General features: G+C 45.2%; 1 protein-coding gene across 8 annotated transcripts in view; it reads left to right on the top strand.

The window, feature by feature from the left end:
- The window catches only part of LOC133619531 (leukemia inhibitory factor receptor-like), a 91550-nt gene that overhangs the window by 62953 nt on the left and 8457 nt on the right, over nucleotides 1-20140 (top strand). For 3 of the 8 annotated variants that reach the window (XM_061980603.1, XM_061980600.1, XM_061980607.2), the window contains one exon: nucleotides 14329-17859. The exons of 1 other annotated variant lie outside the window; for it this stretch is intronic. In XM_061980603.1, coding sequence (XP_061836587.1) covers nucleotides 14329-14757 — 429 coding nt within the window. In that variant the 3' untranslated portion in view covers nucleotides 14758-17859. Of the gene's footprint in view, nucleotides 1-12170; nucleotides 12428-12448; nucleotides 12662-13163; nucleotides 13405-14328; nucleotides 17860-20140 lie in introns of those variants that run through there. 4 more of the 8 variants (XR_009817432.1, XM_061980602.1, XM_061980605.2 and 1 more) reach the window with 4 other exon arrangements.

The raw sequence follows: 20140 nt of genomic DNA, 5'->3' as shown, positions 1-20140 counted from the left end.
GGGGTCGCCGCAGGTCTCTTGGTCCCAATCGCCCCCTGTCCACAGAACCACACAACCAGCGTACAATGCACGAGCCCGCAAGCCAACAGCCCAAGGCAGTTGGTTGCCCCCACAGATCCACAACACACGTCACTTACTTCGGAGGCAGAGTTTCCTCTGCCCCTGCATGTTGTGGGCTTCTTAGGGTTCGCTCCGGTAGCCTGCGGGGTCTGCTGTGTAGTCCGGGGGTTCCTTACCAGCCTGCGTGCGTGCGTCCCCCCGGTCGCTCTTGGCAAAGCCTGTCGATTCTTCCCCAATCGCTCTGCTGTCGCTTCCCTCCTCGTCGATCCTGCCTGTTCTCTTTTAAATGGGTGCAGTCCTAATGCTCCACAGGTGCGTCTAACTTCAGGTGTCGTTTGATTGGGCACTTCGGTTGTTAGGGGCAACAAGCTAAAAAGGGGCAACGTCTTAAAATACCAGCAAAGTCCACAAGGAGTAAAAACTGCAATTAAAAAAACAATCAAATTCTAAAATGTAAAAGCATGCAATTAAAAATACAATCAAATTCTAAAATGTAAAAACATGCAATTAAAAATACAATCAAATTCTAAAATGTAAAAACATGCAATTAAAAATACAATCAAATTCTAAAATGTAAAAACATGCAATTAAAATCCACTGCAATAAAACACTATAAGACATGCATGGCAATGAAACAAAAAAATAAAATCACCTACTTGTGTCTCATCACACTATGGTAACTGCTACACAAAGTGTGTATCGGTAAACGTATACTAAACCGTGCAACAGGAAGGACGTCAGCTAAAAGCTCATCAAGCAATGAAATAGACAAATGTTGAAATACTGTAAACAGTCCAGAATTTCATGAATAATTTCTACAACAAAAGATGTATGGAACAAATGTGCATGTCAGCTTCACAGCCAGAAGGTTGTGGGTTTCAATCTCAGATCGCACTCTCTGTGTACCTTTGCATGTCCTTCGAAGGCTTGTGTTTTGTCCAGCTGAATTAATTCATTGCTTCCTAATTATTTCCTGTTATGCCCCCCCTTTATTGCAATTGTTTTTTTAGTCTGTAACAAAAAAGATTTCAAGTAGAGATGTCTGACCGATATTATCGTCCGATAAATACGTTAAAATGTAATATTGGAAATTATCGGTATCGTTTTTTTTTTATTATCGGTATCGTTTTTTTTTTTTTTTTTTTATTTATTGTTTTTTTTTATTAAATCAACATAAAAAACACAAGATACACTTACAATTAGTGCACCAACCCAAAAAACCTCCCTCCCCCATTTAAACTCATTCACACAAAAGGGTTGTTTCATTCTGTTATATTAATATTCTGGTTCCTACATTATATATCAATATATAACAATACAGTCTGCAAGGGATACAGTCCGTAAGCACACATGATTGTGCGTGCTGCTGGTCCACTAATAGTACTAACCCTTTAACAGTTAATTTGACTAATTTTCATTAATTACTAGTTTCTATGTAACTGTTTTTATATTGTTTTACTTTCTTTTTTATTCAAGAAAATGTTTTTAATTTATTTATCTTATTTTATTTTATTATTATTTTAAAAAAGTACCTTATCTTCACCATACCTGGTTGTCCAAATTAGGCATAATGTGTTAATTCCACAACTGTATATATCGGTTGATATCGGTAACGGTTGATATAGGTATCGGTAATTAAAGAGTTGGACAATATCGGAATATCGGATATCGTCAAAAAGCCATTATCGGACATCCCTAATTTCAAGTGTATCAGTTTGCCTGAAAAACCCCCCAAAAAATCCTCATTTAAACTATAAACGATTTTTGACCGACTTAAGCCACTTAATATTGAAAATAAATAAATAAATAAACCTAATAAATAATATTGAAGTCAAATTGATCAGCAACATTACCTCAGGAGCACAATATATAAAACCCCTACAAAACAAAAATAAGTAGAACAATTCATGCTGCTTTTTCTGTAATAGAAATCAAAATGTGGGAGTCAAGATTAATGGCTACACTTGAGTATGTTTTGCAGTGCACACATGATACTGATAAAGCATGTTCCCTGGGGTCACACGTGGCCCCCTGGTATTGCACTGCTGCTGCCCACTAGCTGCAGGCTTGTGTATTGTTCTAAGATGAATACCAGAGTGTAAACATAAATAATACTTAACGTATTTTTCGGACTATAAGTCGCAGTTTTTTTCATAGTTTGGCCGGACTTATACTCAGGAGGGACTTATACTCCGAAAAATACGGTAAATCTTTTAACCAAGCTTTATTTTAAGAATACATAAACAACCGAAACAAAATAAACTTTCCTTGGCAGCTATCAATTAGCGGCGCTAGCTGCTAGCTAGTGATCAGCTGCAGTAGCTGCGCGCTAGCTGCAGTAAATGAGCAGTATCACCTTGTCGTAAATGTATCAAAGTGTGGTAATCACGATGTTATGGTTAACTAAAAGGGGCTGTTTGCAACCTTTATGCGGATGCCTAGGGGGCGCTAACTTTACAATGTGTTTTAGGCATTATATCCCCCCTCTTACGGCTTTCATCACTTAATAATGTAATTACACCCGGGCGTAACATGCACTTGCGCATGAGCTTTGTGTTGTTTGCTAATGATAGCTATTTGGCGAGCTAACATTGGCTATTATTGCTGCTTTTGTGTATGTGCACGCGCTCCCTTTGTGTAGGCGTGGACAAGAGATAAAGCTACACAAATTCCTCTGACCGACAAGCAAAATGTATCCAACATAAATGAGTAACAGTAATAATTATAGACATTTAACAATTTTTTGGTTGAACTACACATCCCCATTTTTATGACTTGATGGGGTTCCTGGGGCCCCATTTTGAAAATTCCTAACACCAACACTGCATATCTGCATATCACCAAAAATGATTCCCGGGCGCGGCCACTGCTGCTGCTCGCTGCTCCCCTCACCTCCCAGGGGGTGATCAAGGGTGATGGGTCAAATGCAGAGAATAATTTCGCCACACCTTGTGTGTGTGTGACTATCATTGGTACTTTAACTTTAACTTTAATATTGCCAAGTATTAGCGACGTTGTTATTATAGGAGCTAACGTAGAGGAACTATTTATAGCAACAAGGCTTCTTGATCACGGACTAGGCACTGCAGATATTGAGCAACTGCTGCTGCACCGCCTCTAATAACATCTACGAAAGCTATTCTTGCGCCTGACTTATCTGAATAAAAACAACTCATGGAATAATATGTACTCCTTCTGCAACCTACAAATACAGTGAATGAAAAGGAAACACATAAAACATTTAAATTAACACTACACAATATGTAGCCGGGCTGGTGATTTTAGGTTGTCCTGAAGAATTTGGAGGTAATCCTCCTTCTTCATTGTCCCATTTACTCTCCTTAGGCCTCACCTTTTCTCCTCCAAACATATTGCTGGGTATTTTGGCCAAACAGCTCAATTTTTGTTTCATCTGAAATCACATGGACAAAGATAAGATAAGATACGTTATGTGGTCAGATGAAACAAAAATTGAGCTGTTTGGCCACAATACCCAGCAATATGTTTGGAGGAGAAAAGGTGAGGCCGTTAATCCCAGGATGGTGGTAGTAATATGCTCTGGGTCTGTTTTGCTGCCAATAGAACTGGTGCTTTACAGAGAGTAAATGGGACAATGAAAAAGGAGAATTACCTCCAAATTCTTCAGGACAACCTAAAATCATCAGCCGGAGATTGGGTCTTGGGCGCAGTTGGGTGTTCTAACAGGACTCCAAACACACGTCAAAAGTGGTAAAGGAATGGCTAAATCAGGCTAGAATTAAGGTCTTAGGATGGCCTTCCCAAAGTCCTGACTTAAACGTGTAGATAATGCTGAAGAAACAAGTCCATGTCAGAAAAGTAACAAATTTAGCTGAACTGCACCAATTTTGTCAAGAGCAGTGGTCAAAAATTCAACCAGAAGCTTGTGGGTGGCTACCAAAAGAGCCTTATTGCAGTGAAACTTGCCAAGGGACATGTAACCAAATATTAACATTGCTGTATGTATACTTTTGACCCAGCAGATTTGGTCACATTTTCTGTAGACCCATAATAAATTCATAAAAGAACCAAACTTCATGAATGTTTTTTGTGACCAACAAGTATGTGCTCCAATCACTCTATCACAAAAAAATAAGAGTTGTAGAAATGATTGGCAACTCAAGACAGCCATGACATTATGTTCTTTACATGTGTATGTAATCTTTTGACCACGACTGTAGCTAGATCTGTTTAGCACACAGCTTTTAAAACTTGCAGCTCATCTTCCGTGTATCCACGCCCAAAAAGATAAGGTTCTGGATTATAATTTGTCCCAAAGTAGTCGACGTTGGCTCTCATGAAATCTGCCACGATTAGTAGTTGTTGTTGTTGTTGTCGAAGGAAATGTTACATTCTTTGTTCTTGCCTCACTGCTTTTTTGTCTTCCTGCGCCTGTGTTCTCATTTGTCTTTTTTCTCTCCTCGGTAGCCATCGCTTAGACTGGAGGCAGAGTTAATGGACTCACCTGAGGCTGAATGCTTGCCACCCTTTATCAGCTGCAGGTGTACTGCTGAGAGACGCCAGTTCTTTCCTCCAGACTGTTCCCGCACGAGACTATCTTGAACTGCTCTGCTAAACCTGCTAGCAAAACCTTTTTGTGCCATCCTCTTACCATCATCCTTTTGGTAAATTGTCACAGCCTGGCGTCTCTCAGCGTTAGTTTAGCCCTGCCTCCTAGCTTGGCCACATGCCTTGGTTCTTTATTTTTCCAGGGGGCACTTTTCCGTGTCCCATCATTTTTTGTTATTCTTACAAGCCCTGGCTTAATACCTGTTTTGATTAAAGGACATTTTTGTTACACCTGCTTCCCACCTTTGAAGCATCTTGGGGTCCAGAATACAAAGCCGTCACAGAAAGAACTGGCCTCAAAGAATGGACCTCGCAGAGGTAGATTCCTTTAAAAAGGGCCTCTGTGCTCAGGCCTAGCACCTGGGTCGACAAGAGGACCAGTTTGCCGTACTTGGAGAGAATGTAAAAGACATGGCAGATCGTCAAGATGCCCACATGGGGGGACTTGAGACCCAATTTAATAATCTCCTGTCAGCCTGGCATAGCGGCTCCTCCCCCACTGTCTCTGCTGTCTCCAGCGCTACTCCACTTGTGGATCCAGCCAGCCAGGCATTGCCGGAGGACGTCTCCTTGAACCCCAATCCTCTCATCTCCAGACCAGAAAGATTCTCTGCAGACTCCGGGGATGTGCGCCCCTTCTTGACTCAGTGCTAGCTGCATTTTAAGCTACAAGCAGCTGCTTTTTGCACGGAGTGCTCCCGCGTTGCCTTCTTCATCTCTTACCTGTCTGGCAGAGCCGCAGCATGGGCCACGGCCAAGTGGAATCCACGGTCGGCCATCTGCTCTTCCTAGAAGGCGTTTTTAAGATCCATGGAGCAAGTGTTTCAGCGCAATTCTCCTGGACGTGAAGCATCTTATACCCTGCTCAAGCTAAGACATGGGGCGGCGCAGCGTGTCTGATTACGCTATTGAGTTCTGCACTCTTGTGGCCGATAGCGACTGGAACAACTCAGCACTGCTGGACGCTTTCTTTGCGGGTCTCGCCAACCCTATCAAGGACAAGACGATTTCTGTGGCCGTTCCTGACAACCTCGACGACCTGATTGCCATAGTGGTACTTATCGACAAGCTTCTCAAAAACCAAGACGACAGTATACAGCAGCCTGGGGGCACTATGTCAAGCAACCGGAGCTTTCCGGTGAACCAGCCTCTTCAGTCCAGGCCTCGACCCTTGGAGTATCTGTCGACACAAGGGGTGGATGAACCCATGCAGCTGGGTAGTAATCGACTCACTTAAGCCGAGAGGCCGTTTCACCCTCTCGTCCGAGTTCGCCGATGGATGCTTCAACCCAGCCACAGTGCCATACGGACAGACGAGCCGTTTACAGGTGCCAGGTATGCTGTCTAGAGATACCGATATCACTGCTTTAATAGACTTTTGATCTGACGACTGTTTTATTGATCCTGCTTATGCTAAACGTCTTGCCATTCCTGTTGCTAAGTTACCATCTCCTAAAGTTGTTTGCTCACTTGACGGCCATCATTTGGCTAGCTTTGAATTACAAACTAAGAATGTTTTCTTCCGCTTGTCAGGAAATCATCATGAGATGATACGTTTTTTTGTAATTCCATCTCGCTCTGCACCCGTAGTGCTTGGGCTCACCTGGCTGCGGAAACATAATCCCCTTGTCAATTGGTCAAGAGCCTCAATCATAAATTGGAGTGTGTTTTGCCACTCACACTGTCCTAAATCGGCATGTCCACCCATTTCTTCTCACACAGACACACCGGAAGAGATTGATATGTTGCTAGTTCCTCCCTTGTATCATGACCTCCGAGAGGTTTTTAGCAAGAATAGAGCTCCAAAAGTTGTCCAAACTCGAGATTGAGTCTCTGGAGGAGTATATTTCGTCTTCGCTTGCATCAGGCATAATTCGTCCCTCCCCCTCGCCGGTTGATGCAGAATTTTTTTTGTTGAAAAGAGCGACAAATCCCTCCGCCCATGTATCGATTATCGTGCGCTTAACAACATCACCATCAAGAATAAATATCCTCTACCTTTATTAGATTTTACATTTAATTTGCTCTATTCAGCTAAATTATTTACTAAACTGGACCTGCGCAGTGCTTAGCACCTTATTCGGATTAGAAAGGGAGATGAGTGGTAAACAGCATTCAACACCCCTCTAAAACACTTTGAGTACTTTGTTATGCCTTTTGGTCTCATAAATGCTCCTACAGTTTTTCAAGGACTTATAAATGACGTGCTCCATGACATGCTTGAACAATTTGTGTTTGTCTATTTAGACGACATATTGATTTTTTCTTTCACACTGGAAGACCATATACAGCAGGTCCGGTTCGTTCTTCAGAGGCTCCTAGAGATAAGGCTTTTTGTTAAGGCCAAGAAGTGTTATTTTCACACGGCATCGGTGGCTTTTTTGGGGTTCATTGTGGAGAATGGACAACTGAGAGCGGATCCAACCAAGATTCAGGCTGTGGTCAAGTGGCCCGCTCCTACCACCAGGAGGCAGCTTCAAAGGTTTTTAGGCTTTGTAAATTTTTCTTCGCTTTATTCGAAACTTTAGTTGGGTGGCCGAACCCTTAACAAGGCTCAATTCCTGTAAGGTTACATTTATGTGGTACCCTGATGCTAACGCTGCCTTTGAAAAACTGAAGTCTTTGTTTACACATGCTGCTGTTCTCATTTACTCTTCTCAATTTGTTGTCGAGGTTGATGCATCTGATACGGGAGTTGGGGCTGTCCTCTCTCAGCGCTCCTTGTCCCACCAGAGGTTGCACGCCTGTGCCTTTTTCTCTGATTGATTGATTGAAACTTTTATCAGTAGATTGCACAGTACAGTACATATTCCGTACAATTGACCACTAAATGGTAACACCCGAATAAGTTTTTCAACTTGTTTAAGTTGGGGTCCACGTTAATCAATTCATTCATGTCGCCTGACCCTGGCAGAGCGCAATTATAACATTGGCAAAAGGGAATTGATGGCAGTCGTGCCCACAAATCACAAGAATCGATCATACATGCGCGCTGCCAAAAGACTCAGTCCTCAACAGACACGATGGGCTGTGATTCTCACCCGATTTAATTTCATCCTTACTTTCTGCCCGGGCTCCTTGAACAGCAAGCCGGATTCTCTCTCAAGGCTGAGTAGGCTGTTTAAAGGATCCCTTGTTTCTGGTCCCTAAGCTCCGTCCTGACGTCCTGCGCTGGGCGCACAGTTCAAAGATTGCCTGCCACCCCGAAGTCAGCCACACCATCTTCCTTCTTTCACAACAATTCTGGTGGCCTTCATTCAGACCGGATATGAGGGGGTTTGTGTCCGCTTGCTCAGTCTGTGCACAAAACAAGTCCTCCCACCAGGTATCGGCAGGACTCCTGTGGCCACTGCCCATTCCCACCCGCCCCTGGTCACATGTGGCTTTGGACTTTGTTACGGGACAGCTGCCCTCTAATGGCAACACAGTCATACTCACTCTGGTAGACAGATTCTCAAAGATAGTTTATTTTGTTGCACTGCCTAAATTACCTTCTGCCTTAGTGACTGCTGATCTTCTGGTACTTCATGTATTTCGACTGCATGGCATTCACATGGATGTGGTCTCAGATAGAAGACCATAATTTACGTCGGCAGTTTGGAAGGCTTTCTGCAAGTCCCTGGGGGTGTCGCCCATCCTGTCTTCAAGGTTCAAGGTGCTTTTTATTATTGTCCATTCTTTAACATGTTCAAGACATATAAGAACTGAAATTACGTTTTCGGCACAGTCCCACTAAGAGCAGACATACATTACAGGGAGACAAGAACAGGACCGTCAACGAGTCAGCCACTTCAAGGTTCAAGGTTTTATTCGTCACATGCAGAGTACACCACAGTGAAATGCTTTTTTCCATGCTCTTCAGATATTGCGTACAGTGGGATCCAAACACTAGTTGCTGAATCTAATACACTAAATACAAAAAATACAAACATTTGAATAGCTCTGATTTACATGAATTACAAGACAATAAGTTGCACAATAAGTCCCAGTAGTTATAGTATACGTATCAGTACAAGTAAACTACAGTAGTCACATACAGTTTGCAATGTCAAATAGTATAACAGTATATGCAGTATACACAGTATATACAGTATAGGAAGTAATACATATTAAGGTGTCTACAGTTCTTTGGCAGTTGAGTAGTGACAGTAGTATGAACAAAGGTAATGGAACAGTATGACTTCTTTATACTCTTGTTTTTACATTATTTACAGTCATTGAATGAAGAGTATTGTAGTCCGGTAATTACAGTGGTAAGTAAAGTGATTCTTGTGCGTGCGGTTTTGTGCAATTGTGATAAGTGTTAATCAGCGGTGCAGTTGAGCAGTGTGATGGCTTGGGAATAGAAGCTCCTCCTGAGTCTCTCCGTGTTGGCCATGAGACTCTGGTAGTGCTTTCCTGACTGCAGCAGTGAGAAGAGGCAGTTGCTTGGGTGGCTAGAGTCCCTCACTATCCTCTTGGCCTTGGATCTACACCGCCTGGTGTAGATGTTACAGATGGTTGGGAGCACACCTCCGATGGTGCGCTCGGCTGATCTGGCCACTCTCTGCAGTCTGTTGCGGTCGTGTGCCGTGCTATTCCCAACCAAGAGGTGATGTTTCCAGCCATGACACTCTCTGTTGTGCATGAGTAGAAGTTTCTGAGGCTCTTGTGGTTTAGCTTGAACTTCCTGAGTCTCCTGAAGAAGTAGAGACGCTGTCGTGCCTTTTTCACCACGTTGTCTATGTGTGTGGTCCAGGACAGGTCTTCTGATATTGTCACTCCGAGGTATCTGAAGTTGGTCACTCTCTCGACCGGCGTCCCGTCTATGCTGAGTGGACTGTAGTTCCTTTCCCCCCGTCTCTTAAAATCCACTATGATCTCCTTGGTCTTGCTGACATTCAGGGCGAGGTGGTTCTCTTGAAACCACAGTGCCAGGTTCTTCACTTCACTCAGGTAGGCCGTCTCATCGTTTCCGGAGATCAGGCCCACCACAGCTGTGTCGTCAGCAAATTTCACAATGGAGTTGGTGGTGTTTTTAGCCACACAGTCATGTGTGTAGAGTGAATAGAGGAGGGAGCTCAGAACACAGCCCTGGGGGGCACTGGTGTTGAGAATGATGGGTGATGAGGTGCAGTTCCCTGCTCTCACCACTTGTGGTCTGCCTGTCAGGAAATCCAGGACCCACTGACAGAGGGTTGCGTTCAAGCCCAGGTCCTTGAGCTTGATGACGAGTTTGGATGGGACTATGGTGTTGAATGCTGAACTGTAGTCTATGAACAGCATTCTCACATGGTTCCCCTGCCTTTTGTTCAGGTGTGGAGCATATGTGGTCTTTCATTAGCTTCTCAAAGCACTTTATGGCTATGGGGGTGAAGGCTACGAGGCGGTAGTCGTTGAGGCAGGCAGGGGCAAATTTCTTTGGAACAGGGACGATGGTGGATTTTTTCAGACAGGTGGGGATGACGGACTGTTCAAGGGACATATTGAATATGTCTGTGAATACCGGTGCCAGTTGGTCAGCACAGACTTTTAGGACGCAACCGGGGATGCCGTCTGGCCCTGTGGCTTTCCTGGTATTCACCCTCTTAAAGGTTCTCCTCACGTCATGTTCTGTTATTCTGAATGCTGTGTCTCCATTGCCAGTGGCCATACCCTCTTTTGCGGCGCCATGAAGGCTGCTGTTTGAATTTGCAGCCTCTGTCATGACTTGGTCCTTGGGTTTTGTTTTTCCGGAAGGCAACGGAAAGTTGGCTCGGGCGAGACGGGAATGTAAGTACATGATTTATTAAATATTATCAAAAAAGAACAAACTAAAGGCGCGCACAAGGCGGAAGTACAAACTTGACTAATGAAACAAATACTTGCACGTGGGCAAAAAACTAAGGACATGAACAAAAGTCGCTAACTGTGGCATGAATAGAAAAAACTTACTTGGACATGGCATGAAGTGCGCAGAGGTAAACAGAGTGTGACAGGGGTATGAAGTCGCCAGACAGACAGCCTGGCAACTGGAAGCTTAAATCATAGTGACATGATTAAAGACAGGTGCATGAGTCGTGAAGGCAGGTGAAAACTAATGGGTTGCTATGGTGACAAACAAGAGTGCACAATGAGTCCAAACGTGGAACAGGTGAAACTAATGGGTAACCATGGAAACGAGACAAGGGAGTGAAAAGCCAGAAACTAAAGAGTCCAATAACTAAACAAAACAAAACATGACTACACAGACATGACAGCCTCAAACCGTGCATAAAAGGTATTTAGCTCATTTGCCAGGGAGACATCAGCATTCACCATGGGGGGGCTGCCTTTGTAGTCTGTCATGGTTCTGAGTCCTTGCCATACAGCTTTGGAGTCAGCCTGCTGAAATTGAAACTTCATTTTGTCCCTGTATCTTCCCTTTGCCTGCTTCACTACACGCCTGACGTCATAGCACGCTGCCTTGTACGCGTGCATGTCGCCGTTCGCGCGCCCTCTGCTGTAGGCTGGGGTGCGCGCTTTCAAAGCCTCTCGGACCGATCTATCAACCCAGGGCTTCTGATTTGGAAAAACACGTACTGTGTTTGTGGGGACTATTTCCTCGACCACCACTTACGGCACTCCTTAAAAAATGTGGGAAACAGGTGATATTGGGGAAGGGGGGAAGAGTAAAGAAATATTCAGTCAAAGGCTGGACTCCCGCAAGGGAGCCTAGAATGAGGCCGAGGAAAAAAACTTGTAGCCATAGCACACATAAACATGTTACATATAATCACAAAACTTGCAACAGAGGGGAGGGAGTTGGAGCCACGGAGGCCGGCTGCAGCTAAAAAGCGCTACTCAGCCGTCCATCACTCCGAAGGGAAATCAAGCTGTGGTTAAGGCGTGGGGTGGGGATGGGGGGTTGTGTGCATATGCCAGTGTCCAGGGTGTAGTGATGTTGTGTCTATAGGCCTGGAGCCGATCTGCATGCAGTGCGAGCAAAGTTCAACTCCCAGGAGGGAGGGAGGTCAAAGCGTCCATCATTGAGGTGTCCTCGGGGGATGTTTTCAGAACAGCCTTCTTCTGTTTTGAGCAGCGTCAAGGCCATTTGAGGGAGTCAAACCGTAGATTAGGATTGTTGTTTTTCCAAGCGAGCAGACATTACAATGGCTTGTCTGTTCTATTTGTCCATGCTGGCTCTCATATCCAATTTTCGCATTTTAATTAGATGTAATCCATCTTGCGATTCAGTTCAGAAATCGCCACAGTCTGTGATCCCACAGCTCGACCCAAGCCTTCCATTGCAACGAACAGCCTTTGGGCTCCTTGAGTGGCTGCCATCATCTTCCGAATTTGACTATACACCAGAGCAATGCCCAGCCCAATCAGCACATGCCCCGCGATCACTGTTCCAAATAGGTAGATGTCTTGCACTTCCTCGACGGAAGGACTGAGAGGCACATGACTCTCCAATGGTTCCGTCAGGGCAGCCAGGCTCCCCAGAAACTCATTTCCTCGTTGAAAAGATTTTGTCAATTGAGTCGAGAGTCCAGCTAATCAATTCCATGTCTGATGTTTAGATTTGGAGGACATCGCAGAGAAAGAGGCTTCAAAAAAGTGTAGACAAGACAAGACAAAGAGAGCAAGCAGGGAGAAAACGGGAGGAGAAAAAAATGCAGCCCCCCTCACCAAGAGCCAAGGCAGAAGTAACACCCACAGTCAAACGTCTAGGCGGAGCGGACAAACCAGGATTTGGAGGCCACGATCCGCTCTGTTTGCCATCAGCAACCTGCTTCCTGGTATTTTAACCTCTCTTGGATTGAGTATACAAATAACTCCCTTGTCTGCTCTGCCACAGGGGTCACCATTCCAGGCTGCTTTCGGATATCAACCCTCAGCTTTTCCTTTGTTAAAGTCAGAATCTGCTGTGCCCTCAGTGACTGCTCACCTATGCCTTGCCCGTCTCGCCTGGCCCAACACGTGAGCTGCACTGTCACATACTTCTAAACGCAACCAGCGCCTGGCTAATCGTCATCGCACAGCAGCCCCGGACTACAAGCCAGGACAGAAGGTTTGGCTGTCATCACGCGACTTACCTCTGCACACAGCCTCCAAAAAACTGCAACCCAGATTTATTGATCCTTACACTGTGAAACAAATCCTCAACTCCAGTGCTGTTCTGCTTCAGCTGCCTGAGTCGCTTAAGATACACCCTGTTTTTCAAGTTTCTCATCTCAAGCCTGTGGCCTCCAGCGCTCCTCCTCCTCCCAGGCTAGTCGACGTCCATCCCACATTCACAGTCAAGGCCATTTTAGACGTGAGAAGGAGGGGTAGCGGTCTACAGTATCTGGTAGACTGGGAGGGATATGCTCCAGAGGATCGCTCTTGGGTTTCCGTTCCCTAATCTTTGACCCCACCTTCTTGTCTGATTTTTACTATCGCTTTCCTGAAAAGCCGAGTTAGCCACCGGGTGGCGTCCGTTAGAGGGAGGGGTACTGTTACAATCTTTGTTCTTGCCTCACTGCTTTATGCTCTCACTGTGTTATCATTTGTCTTTTTTCTCTCCTCGGTAGTCATTGCTTGGACTGGAGGCGGAGCTAATGGACGCACCTGAGGCTGACTGCTTGTCACCCTTTATAAGCTGCAGGTGTATTGCTGAGATGGCAGTTCTTTCCTAAAGGCTGTTCCCGCACGAGACTATCTTGGACTGCTCTGCTAAACTTGCTAGCAAGACCTTTTTGTGCTGTCCTCTTACCATCATCCTTTTGCTAAATCGTCTCAGCCTGGCATCTCTCAGCGTCAGACCAGAGCCCTGCCTCCTAGCCTGGCCGCCTGTTTGTTTCTTTGTTTCTTTATTTTCCATGGGACACTTTTCTGTGTCCCATTGCTTTATGTTATTATTACAAGCCCTGGCTTAGGACCTGTTTTGATTAAAGGGCATTTTTGTTCCACCTGCTTCCCGCCTTGCATCTTGGGTTCCAGTATACACAGTCGTCACAGGAAATAGCGAACGTTGCAATGCACTCTGTGAAGTCAATGCGGCGCCCAAAAGTTCAGGCAGTGTTGTTGGAGATTTTAGGATGTTTTTCGAGGGCTTTTTATGCGGAATAAATCCAACCCCCATTGTTAGTCACCTCTTGCTAGTGTTTTTTAAAGACTTAGACTGCATAAAAAGAACCATTCGTACAATCAAAATAGGAGGCTCTAAGAAGACGAGGCTTTCATATAAAACGGGGGGGGGGCTTGTGGACAAAGAAGTGGGAACCTTTGTGACGAAGAGAGACGAGGAAGCAAGCTTTATGTGATAAAGTTGTTTTACTGGACATTCATCTTGATTTTTTGCAGCATGTATTTGCTTGGTTGTGAACACGTCAGAATGTTGATACACAGCTAACTACAAGCAAAAAAGAAATCCTTTGAATCCCAGTAAATAATTAAGATTTTACTTCATAAAAACACTAAATTTTTCAGCTTCTGGCTAGGGATCCCGGGCAAAACTTTAGGACCCATGTGCAGCCCCTATGCCAAAAAAATTGCCCACCCTTGGAAAAACCCAACTACTGAACTTTGAGATGATGAGCCATACCTTTTCATCTAACCTCAGTGATCTCACAAATATTTTTCCTGTGTAGGAAGTATTTCAAGAGGACAGGAGCGTCTCCCAGTATTTTCATACAAAAGTTGTATTTAAAAACATTTTTGTCCACACATGAATTCAAATTTTGCTCTGTTTTCCAGAAAAGTTGTCATCCTGTTTTTATGGAGATGAGTCACCACGAGATCGAACTGATGACGATTCCAAAGTTACACTGCAAATCTGAGGTGTCTGCAGAGACTGATTGTGTGGACCAAGGACATGTTGGAACTACAAATAGAGTAGAAGCACTTAGCATCCCCAGCACAGCCATGACCTGTGAGACACCACCATCAGCATCATCATCTCTTGCGAGAACGACATATCTCAACTCTTCATACAACCTGATGCTGAACAATGGGGTCCAGCAGCCCATCTTTGGACCTGGCTCTCAGGAGACACACTCTTTAGTGACGAGGTCCAATGGGTACCACCCTCAGCGAAATACTGTACATCCAGAAGATGCTTCGGAGAGTCTTTTGCCTTGTGTCTTTACCTATATTTTGTTACCAAGGTCTGCTTCAACCGAATAGTTGCTGCATGTTCATTTAGCGAATAGTTAATACACTGAATAGCACGTTTCCAGTTTACAGACAACTCACAGCACTTTCAAACTCTATTCCATGGGGAAAATGTTCCTTAAAATGTTACTGCCATGATCTCACATGACAGTTGTTATTACTATCTGTATTTTGTATTATTTCCTGTCTGGCGCGCTTTTTTTTATTTCATTCCACTTTCTGTTCGCCTCCATTTACCACAACTTGTCACTCGTCCGCATCCCCCTTGCCAGTTGTAGCTGGCACCTGACTTGGGGCATCATTTAACTGTCCATGGATTTCAGCATACAACATTATGCAAGCACAAACCTCAGAATGTATGTAGGCACAAAAAATTCACATTCATAAATGCTGGGCACACTTGTACATGCCCTTTATTATAAATCACACCTGCAGTGAATTGTGTGCAGAAGAGTTCCTCCCTGGTGGTACACCTTTCCTGGTTGTCTGCTCCCAGACCGTGGTCGAGGAGCGCAGGGGATACGTTCCCTCCAGGGCGGATGTTAAAGTTAAAAGTTCAAGTACCACTGATAGTCACACACACACTAGGTGTGGTGAAATTTCCCTCTGCATTTGACCCATCCCCATGTTCACCGTCTGGGAGGTGAGGGGAGCAGTGAGCAGCAGTGGTGGCTGCGCTCGGGAATCATTTTGGTGATTTAACCCCCAATTCCAACCTTTGATGCTGAGTGCCAAGCTGGGAGGTAATGGATCCCATTTTTATAGTCTTTGGTATGACTCGGCCAGGGTTTGAAATCATGACTTCCCGACCTACCCTCCACTTTACCTGGCAGTGGGTCCCTACAGTTCCGCTCTTGGGTCGGAATGACAAGGACGTTGATTCGTTGCAACTCTGTCACTTTATGGTTTTCCACAAAGCTATCCACCAAGCTACTAGCGCTCCTGCACACTAACTGCTACCGCTCCCTCACCTCACTCGCCCACTTACTCACTCACCACTCACCTCACATACTGCCATTCTTAAAGGAGCACACACACACACACACACGCTACTCTCACAACACCTGTCGTAAAGGTTTGAAAGTTAAGTACCTACATTTAACCCTTGTTGACACCTTTTTTTTTTGAGTCCAGTGACATTTATACAAACCCTGTTACCTTATGAGTTGGGAAATTGTGTTAGATGTAAATATAAAATATAAATACAATGATTTGCAAATCATTTTCAACCCATAGTCAATTTAATGCACTACAAAGACAAGATATTTGATGTTCAAACTCATAAACTTTATTTATTTTTTTGCAAATAATAATTAACTTAGAATTTCATGGCTGCAACACGTGCCAAAGTAGTTGGGAAAGGGCATGTTCACCACTGTGTTACATGGCCTTTCCTTTTAACAACACTCAGTAAACGTTTGGGAACTGAGGAGACACATTTTTTAAGCTTCTCAGGTGGAATTATTTCCCATTATTGCTTGATGTACAGCTTAAGTTGTTCAACAGTCCGGGGGTCTCTGTTGTGGTATTTTAGGCTTCATAATGCGCCACACATTTTCAATGGGAGACAGGTCTGGACTACAGGCAGGCCAGTCTAGTACCCGCACTCTTTTACCAAGAAGCCACGTTGATATAACACGTGGCTTGGCATTGTCTTGCTGAAATAAGCAGGGGCGTCCATGGTAACATTGCTTGGATGGCAACATATGTTGCTCCAAAACCTGTATGTACCTTTCAGCATTAATGGCGCCTTCACAGATGTGTAAGTTACCCATGTCTTGGGCACTAATATGGGTTGTATTTGTATTTGTATAGCGCTTTTCTACCTTCAAGGTACTCAAAGCGCTTTGACACTACTTCCACACCCCCATACCATCACAGATGCTGGCTTTTCAACTTTGCGCCTATAACAATCCGGATGGTTCTTTCCTCTTTGGTCCGGAGGACACGACGTCCACAGTTTCCAAAAATAATTTGAAATGTGGACTCGTCAGACCACAGAACACTTTTCCTCTTTGTATCAGTCCATCTTAGATGAGCTCAGGCCCAGCGAAAACGACGGCGTTTCTGGGTGTTGTTGACAAACGCTTTTCGCCTTGCATAAGAGAGTTTTAACTTGCACTTGCAGATGTAGCGACCAACTTTAGTTACTGACAGTGGGTTTCTGAAGTGTTCCTGAGCCCATGTGGTGATATCCTTTACACACTGATGTAGCTTGTTGATGCAGTACAGCCTGAGGGATCGAAGGTCACAGGCTTAGCTGCTTACGTGCAGTGATTTCTCCAGATACTCTGAACCCTTTGATGATATTACGGACCGTAGATGGTGACATCCCTAAATTCCTTGCAATAGCTGGTTGAGAAAGGTTTTTCTTAAACTGTTCAACAATTTGCTCATGCATTTGTTGACAAAGTGGTGACCCTCGCCCCATCCTTGTTTGTGAATGACTGAGCATTTCATGGAATCTATTTTTATACCCAATCATGGCACCCACCTGTTCCCAATTTGCTTGTTCACCTGTGGGATGTTCCAAATAAGTGTTTGATGAGCATTCCTCAACTTTATCAGTATTTATTGCCACCTTTCCCAACTTCTTTGTCACGTGTTGCTGGTATCAAATTCTAAAGTTAATGATTATTTGCAACAAAAAAAAAAGTTTATCAGTTTGAACACCAAATATGTTGTCTTTGTAGCATATTCAACTGAATATGGGTTGAAAATGACTTGCAAATCATTGTATTCCGTTTATATTTACATCTAGCACAATTTCCCAACTCATATGGAAACAGGGTTTGTAAATGAGGATCCTGGACTGGTGGCCATTACTTTGGTCCTTGCCTGTCATGATCGTACATGACAGTTGTTACTGTATTTTGTACTGTCTGATGATCTTTTTTTTGTTGCACTCCCTGTTTGTCTCTATTTACCACCACTCCTCTGGTCTAAATGCAGGCTGCCTCACCTGTGCCTGTTTGCCAATTCGGATGCTTCTTGGATCATTAGTTTTGATTTGCTCGGCTTTCCTTTTCCATTTTTCCTTGATGCACATCCATGCTACACATCTTTAGTTTTGTTCTTCCTGCTTTGTCCCTAATAAAACAGTCTCATACTTACTCTCTGCATTCTGGGCTCCTGACAAACACCAGACTGTGACATGTACATTAAATTGTTACTTTTAAATCAACCATATTTATAAAGGTCGGACTATTTAGGGACCTCATGATTCACTCAGCGTAAGCATGGAGATGAAGTATTTTTTAAAATGTATTTTTAAAGAAAAAAATTACAAATTGATTTTGAATTAATAAGAATCACAATTTCGATGTGAATTTACTTTTTTAGAGCACCCCTAGTATGTTGCGTGTTTTGTGTCGAACCCAATGTAGACCTTCACAAAATATAACATGCAAGTCCATCTGTGTACCTTCCGTTCGTTCTATTTCCAATTCTTAAATGCAAATCCATCCATCCATCCATCTTCTTCCGCTTATCCGAGGTCAGGTCGCCGGGGCAGCAGCCTAAGCAGGGAAGCCCAGACTTCACTCTCCCCAGCCACTTCGTCCAGCTATTCCCGAGGGATCCCGAGGCGCTCCCAGGCCACCCAGGAGAGATAGTCTTCCCAACGTGTCCTGGGTCTTCCCCGTGGCCTCCTACCGGTCGGACGTGCCCGAAACACCTCCTTAGGGTGGCGCTCGGGTGGCATCCTGACCAGATGCCCGAACCACCTCATCTGGCTCCTCTCAATGTGGAGGAGCAGCGGCTTTACTTTGAGCTCCCTCCAGAGGACAGAGCTTCTCACCCTATCTCTAAGGGAGAGCCCCGCCACCCGGCGGAGAAAACTCATTTTATTTCGGCCGCTTGTACCCATGATTTTGTCCTTTCGATCATGACCCAAAGCTCATGACCATAGGTGAGGATGGGAACGCAGATCGACCGGTAAATCGAGAGCTTTGCCTTCCGGCTCAGCTCCTTCTTCACCACAACGGATCGATGCAGCGTCCACATTATTGAAGACGCCGCACCGATCCGCCTGTCGATCTCACGATCCACTCTTCCCTCACTCGTGAACAAGACTCCGAAGTACTTGAACTCCTCCACTTAGGGCAGGGTCTCCTCCCCAACCCGGAGATGGCACTCCACCCTTTTCCGTGCGAGAACCATGGACTCGGACTTGGAGGTGCTGATTCTCATCCCAGTCGCTTCACACTCGGCTGCAAACCAATCCAGTGAGAGCTGAAGATCCTGGCCAGATGAAGCCATCAGGACCACATCATCTGCAAAAAGCAGAGACCTAATCCTGCAGCCACCAAACCGGATCCCCTCAACGCCCTGACCTCGCCTAGAAATTCTGTCCATAAAAGTTTTGAACAGAATCGGTGACACAGGGCAGCCCTGGCAGAGTCCAACCCTCACAGGAAACGTATCCGACTTACTGCCGGCAATGCGGACTAAGCTCTGACACTGATCGTACAGGGAGCGGATCGCCACAATCACACAGTGACAGTCCGTTACCCCATACTCTCCAAGCACTCCCCACAGGACTTCCCGAGGGACACGGTCGAATGCCTTCAATTCCCACCTCCGGAAGTACTTTGAACATGTCACGAGGGAGGCGCTGGACATTGAGTCCGAGTGGACGATGTTCCGTACCTCTATTGTCGAGGCGGCTGATTGGAGCTGTGGCCGCAAGGTGGTTGGTGCCTGTCGTGGCGGTAATCCTAGAACCCGCTGGTGGACACCAGCGGTGAGGGATGCCGTCAAGCTGAAGAAAGAGTCCTATCGGGCTCTTTTGGCTCATAGGACTCCGGAGGCAGCAGACAGGTACAGACAGGCCAAGCGGTGTGCGGCTTCAGCGGTCGCGGAGGCAAAAACTTGGACATGGGAGGAGTTCGGGGAAGCCATGGAAAACGACTTCCAGACGGCTTTGAAGCGATTCTGGACCACCATCAGCCGCCTCAGGAAGGGGAAGCAGTGCAATGTCAACACCGTGTATGGTGGGGATGGTGTTCTGCTGACCTCGACTGCGGATCTTGTGGATCGATGGAGGGAATACTTCGAAGACCTCCTCAATCCTACCAGCACGTCTCCATATGAGGAAGCAGGGCCTGGGGAATCTGTGGTGGGCTCTCCTATTTCTGGGGCTGAGGTTGCCGAGGTAGTTAAAAAGCTCCTTGGTGCCAAGGCCCCGGGGGTGGATGAGACCCGCCCGGAGTTCCTTAAGGCTCTGGATGTTGTGGGGCTGTCTTGGTTGACAAGACTCTGCAACATTGCGTGGACATCGGGGGCGGTACCTCTGGATTGGCAGACCGGGGTGGTGGTTCCTCTCTTTAAGAAGGGGAACCGGAGGGTGTGTTCCAACTATCGTGGGATCACACTCCTCAGCCTTCCCGGTAAG

This window comes from Nerophis lumbriciformis, linkage group LG20 (assembly GCF_033978685.3).
Source record: "Nerophis lumbriciformis linkage group LG20, RoL_Nlum_v2.1, whole genome shotgun sequence".
In the NCBI taxonomy this organism is placed as follows: domain Eukaryota; kingdom Metazoa; phylum Chordata; class Actinopteri; order Syngnathiformes; family Syngnathidae; genus Nerophis; species Nerophis lumbriciformis.
The sequence above is the reverse complement of the archived record's forward strand: the minus strand, read 5'-3'. Positions and strand labels throughout refer to the sequence as shown.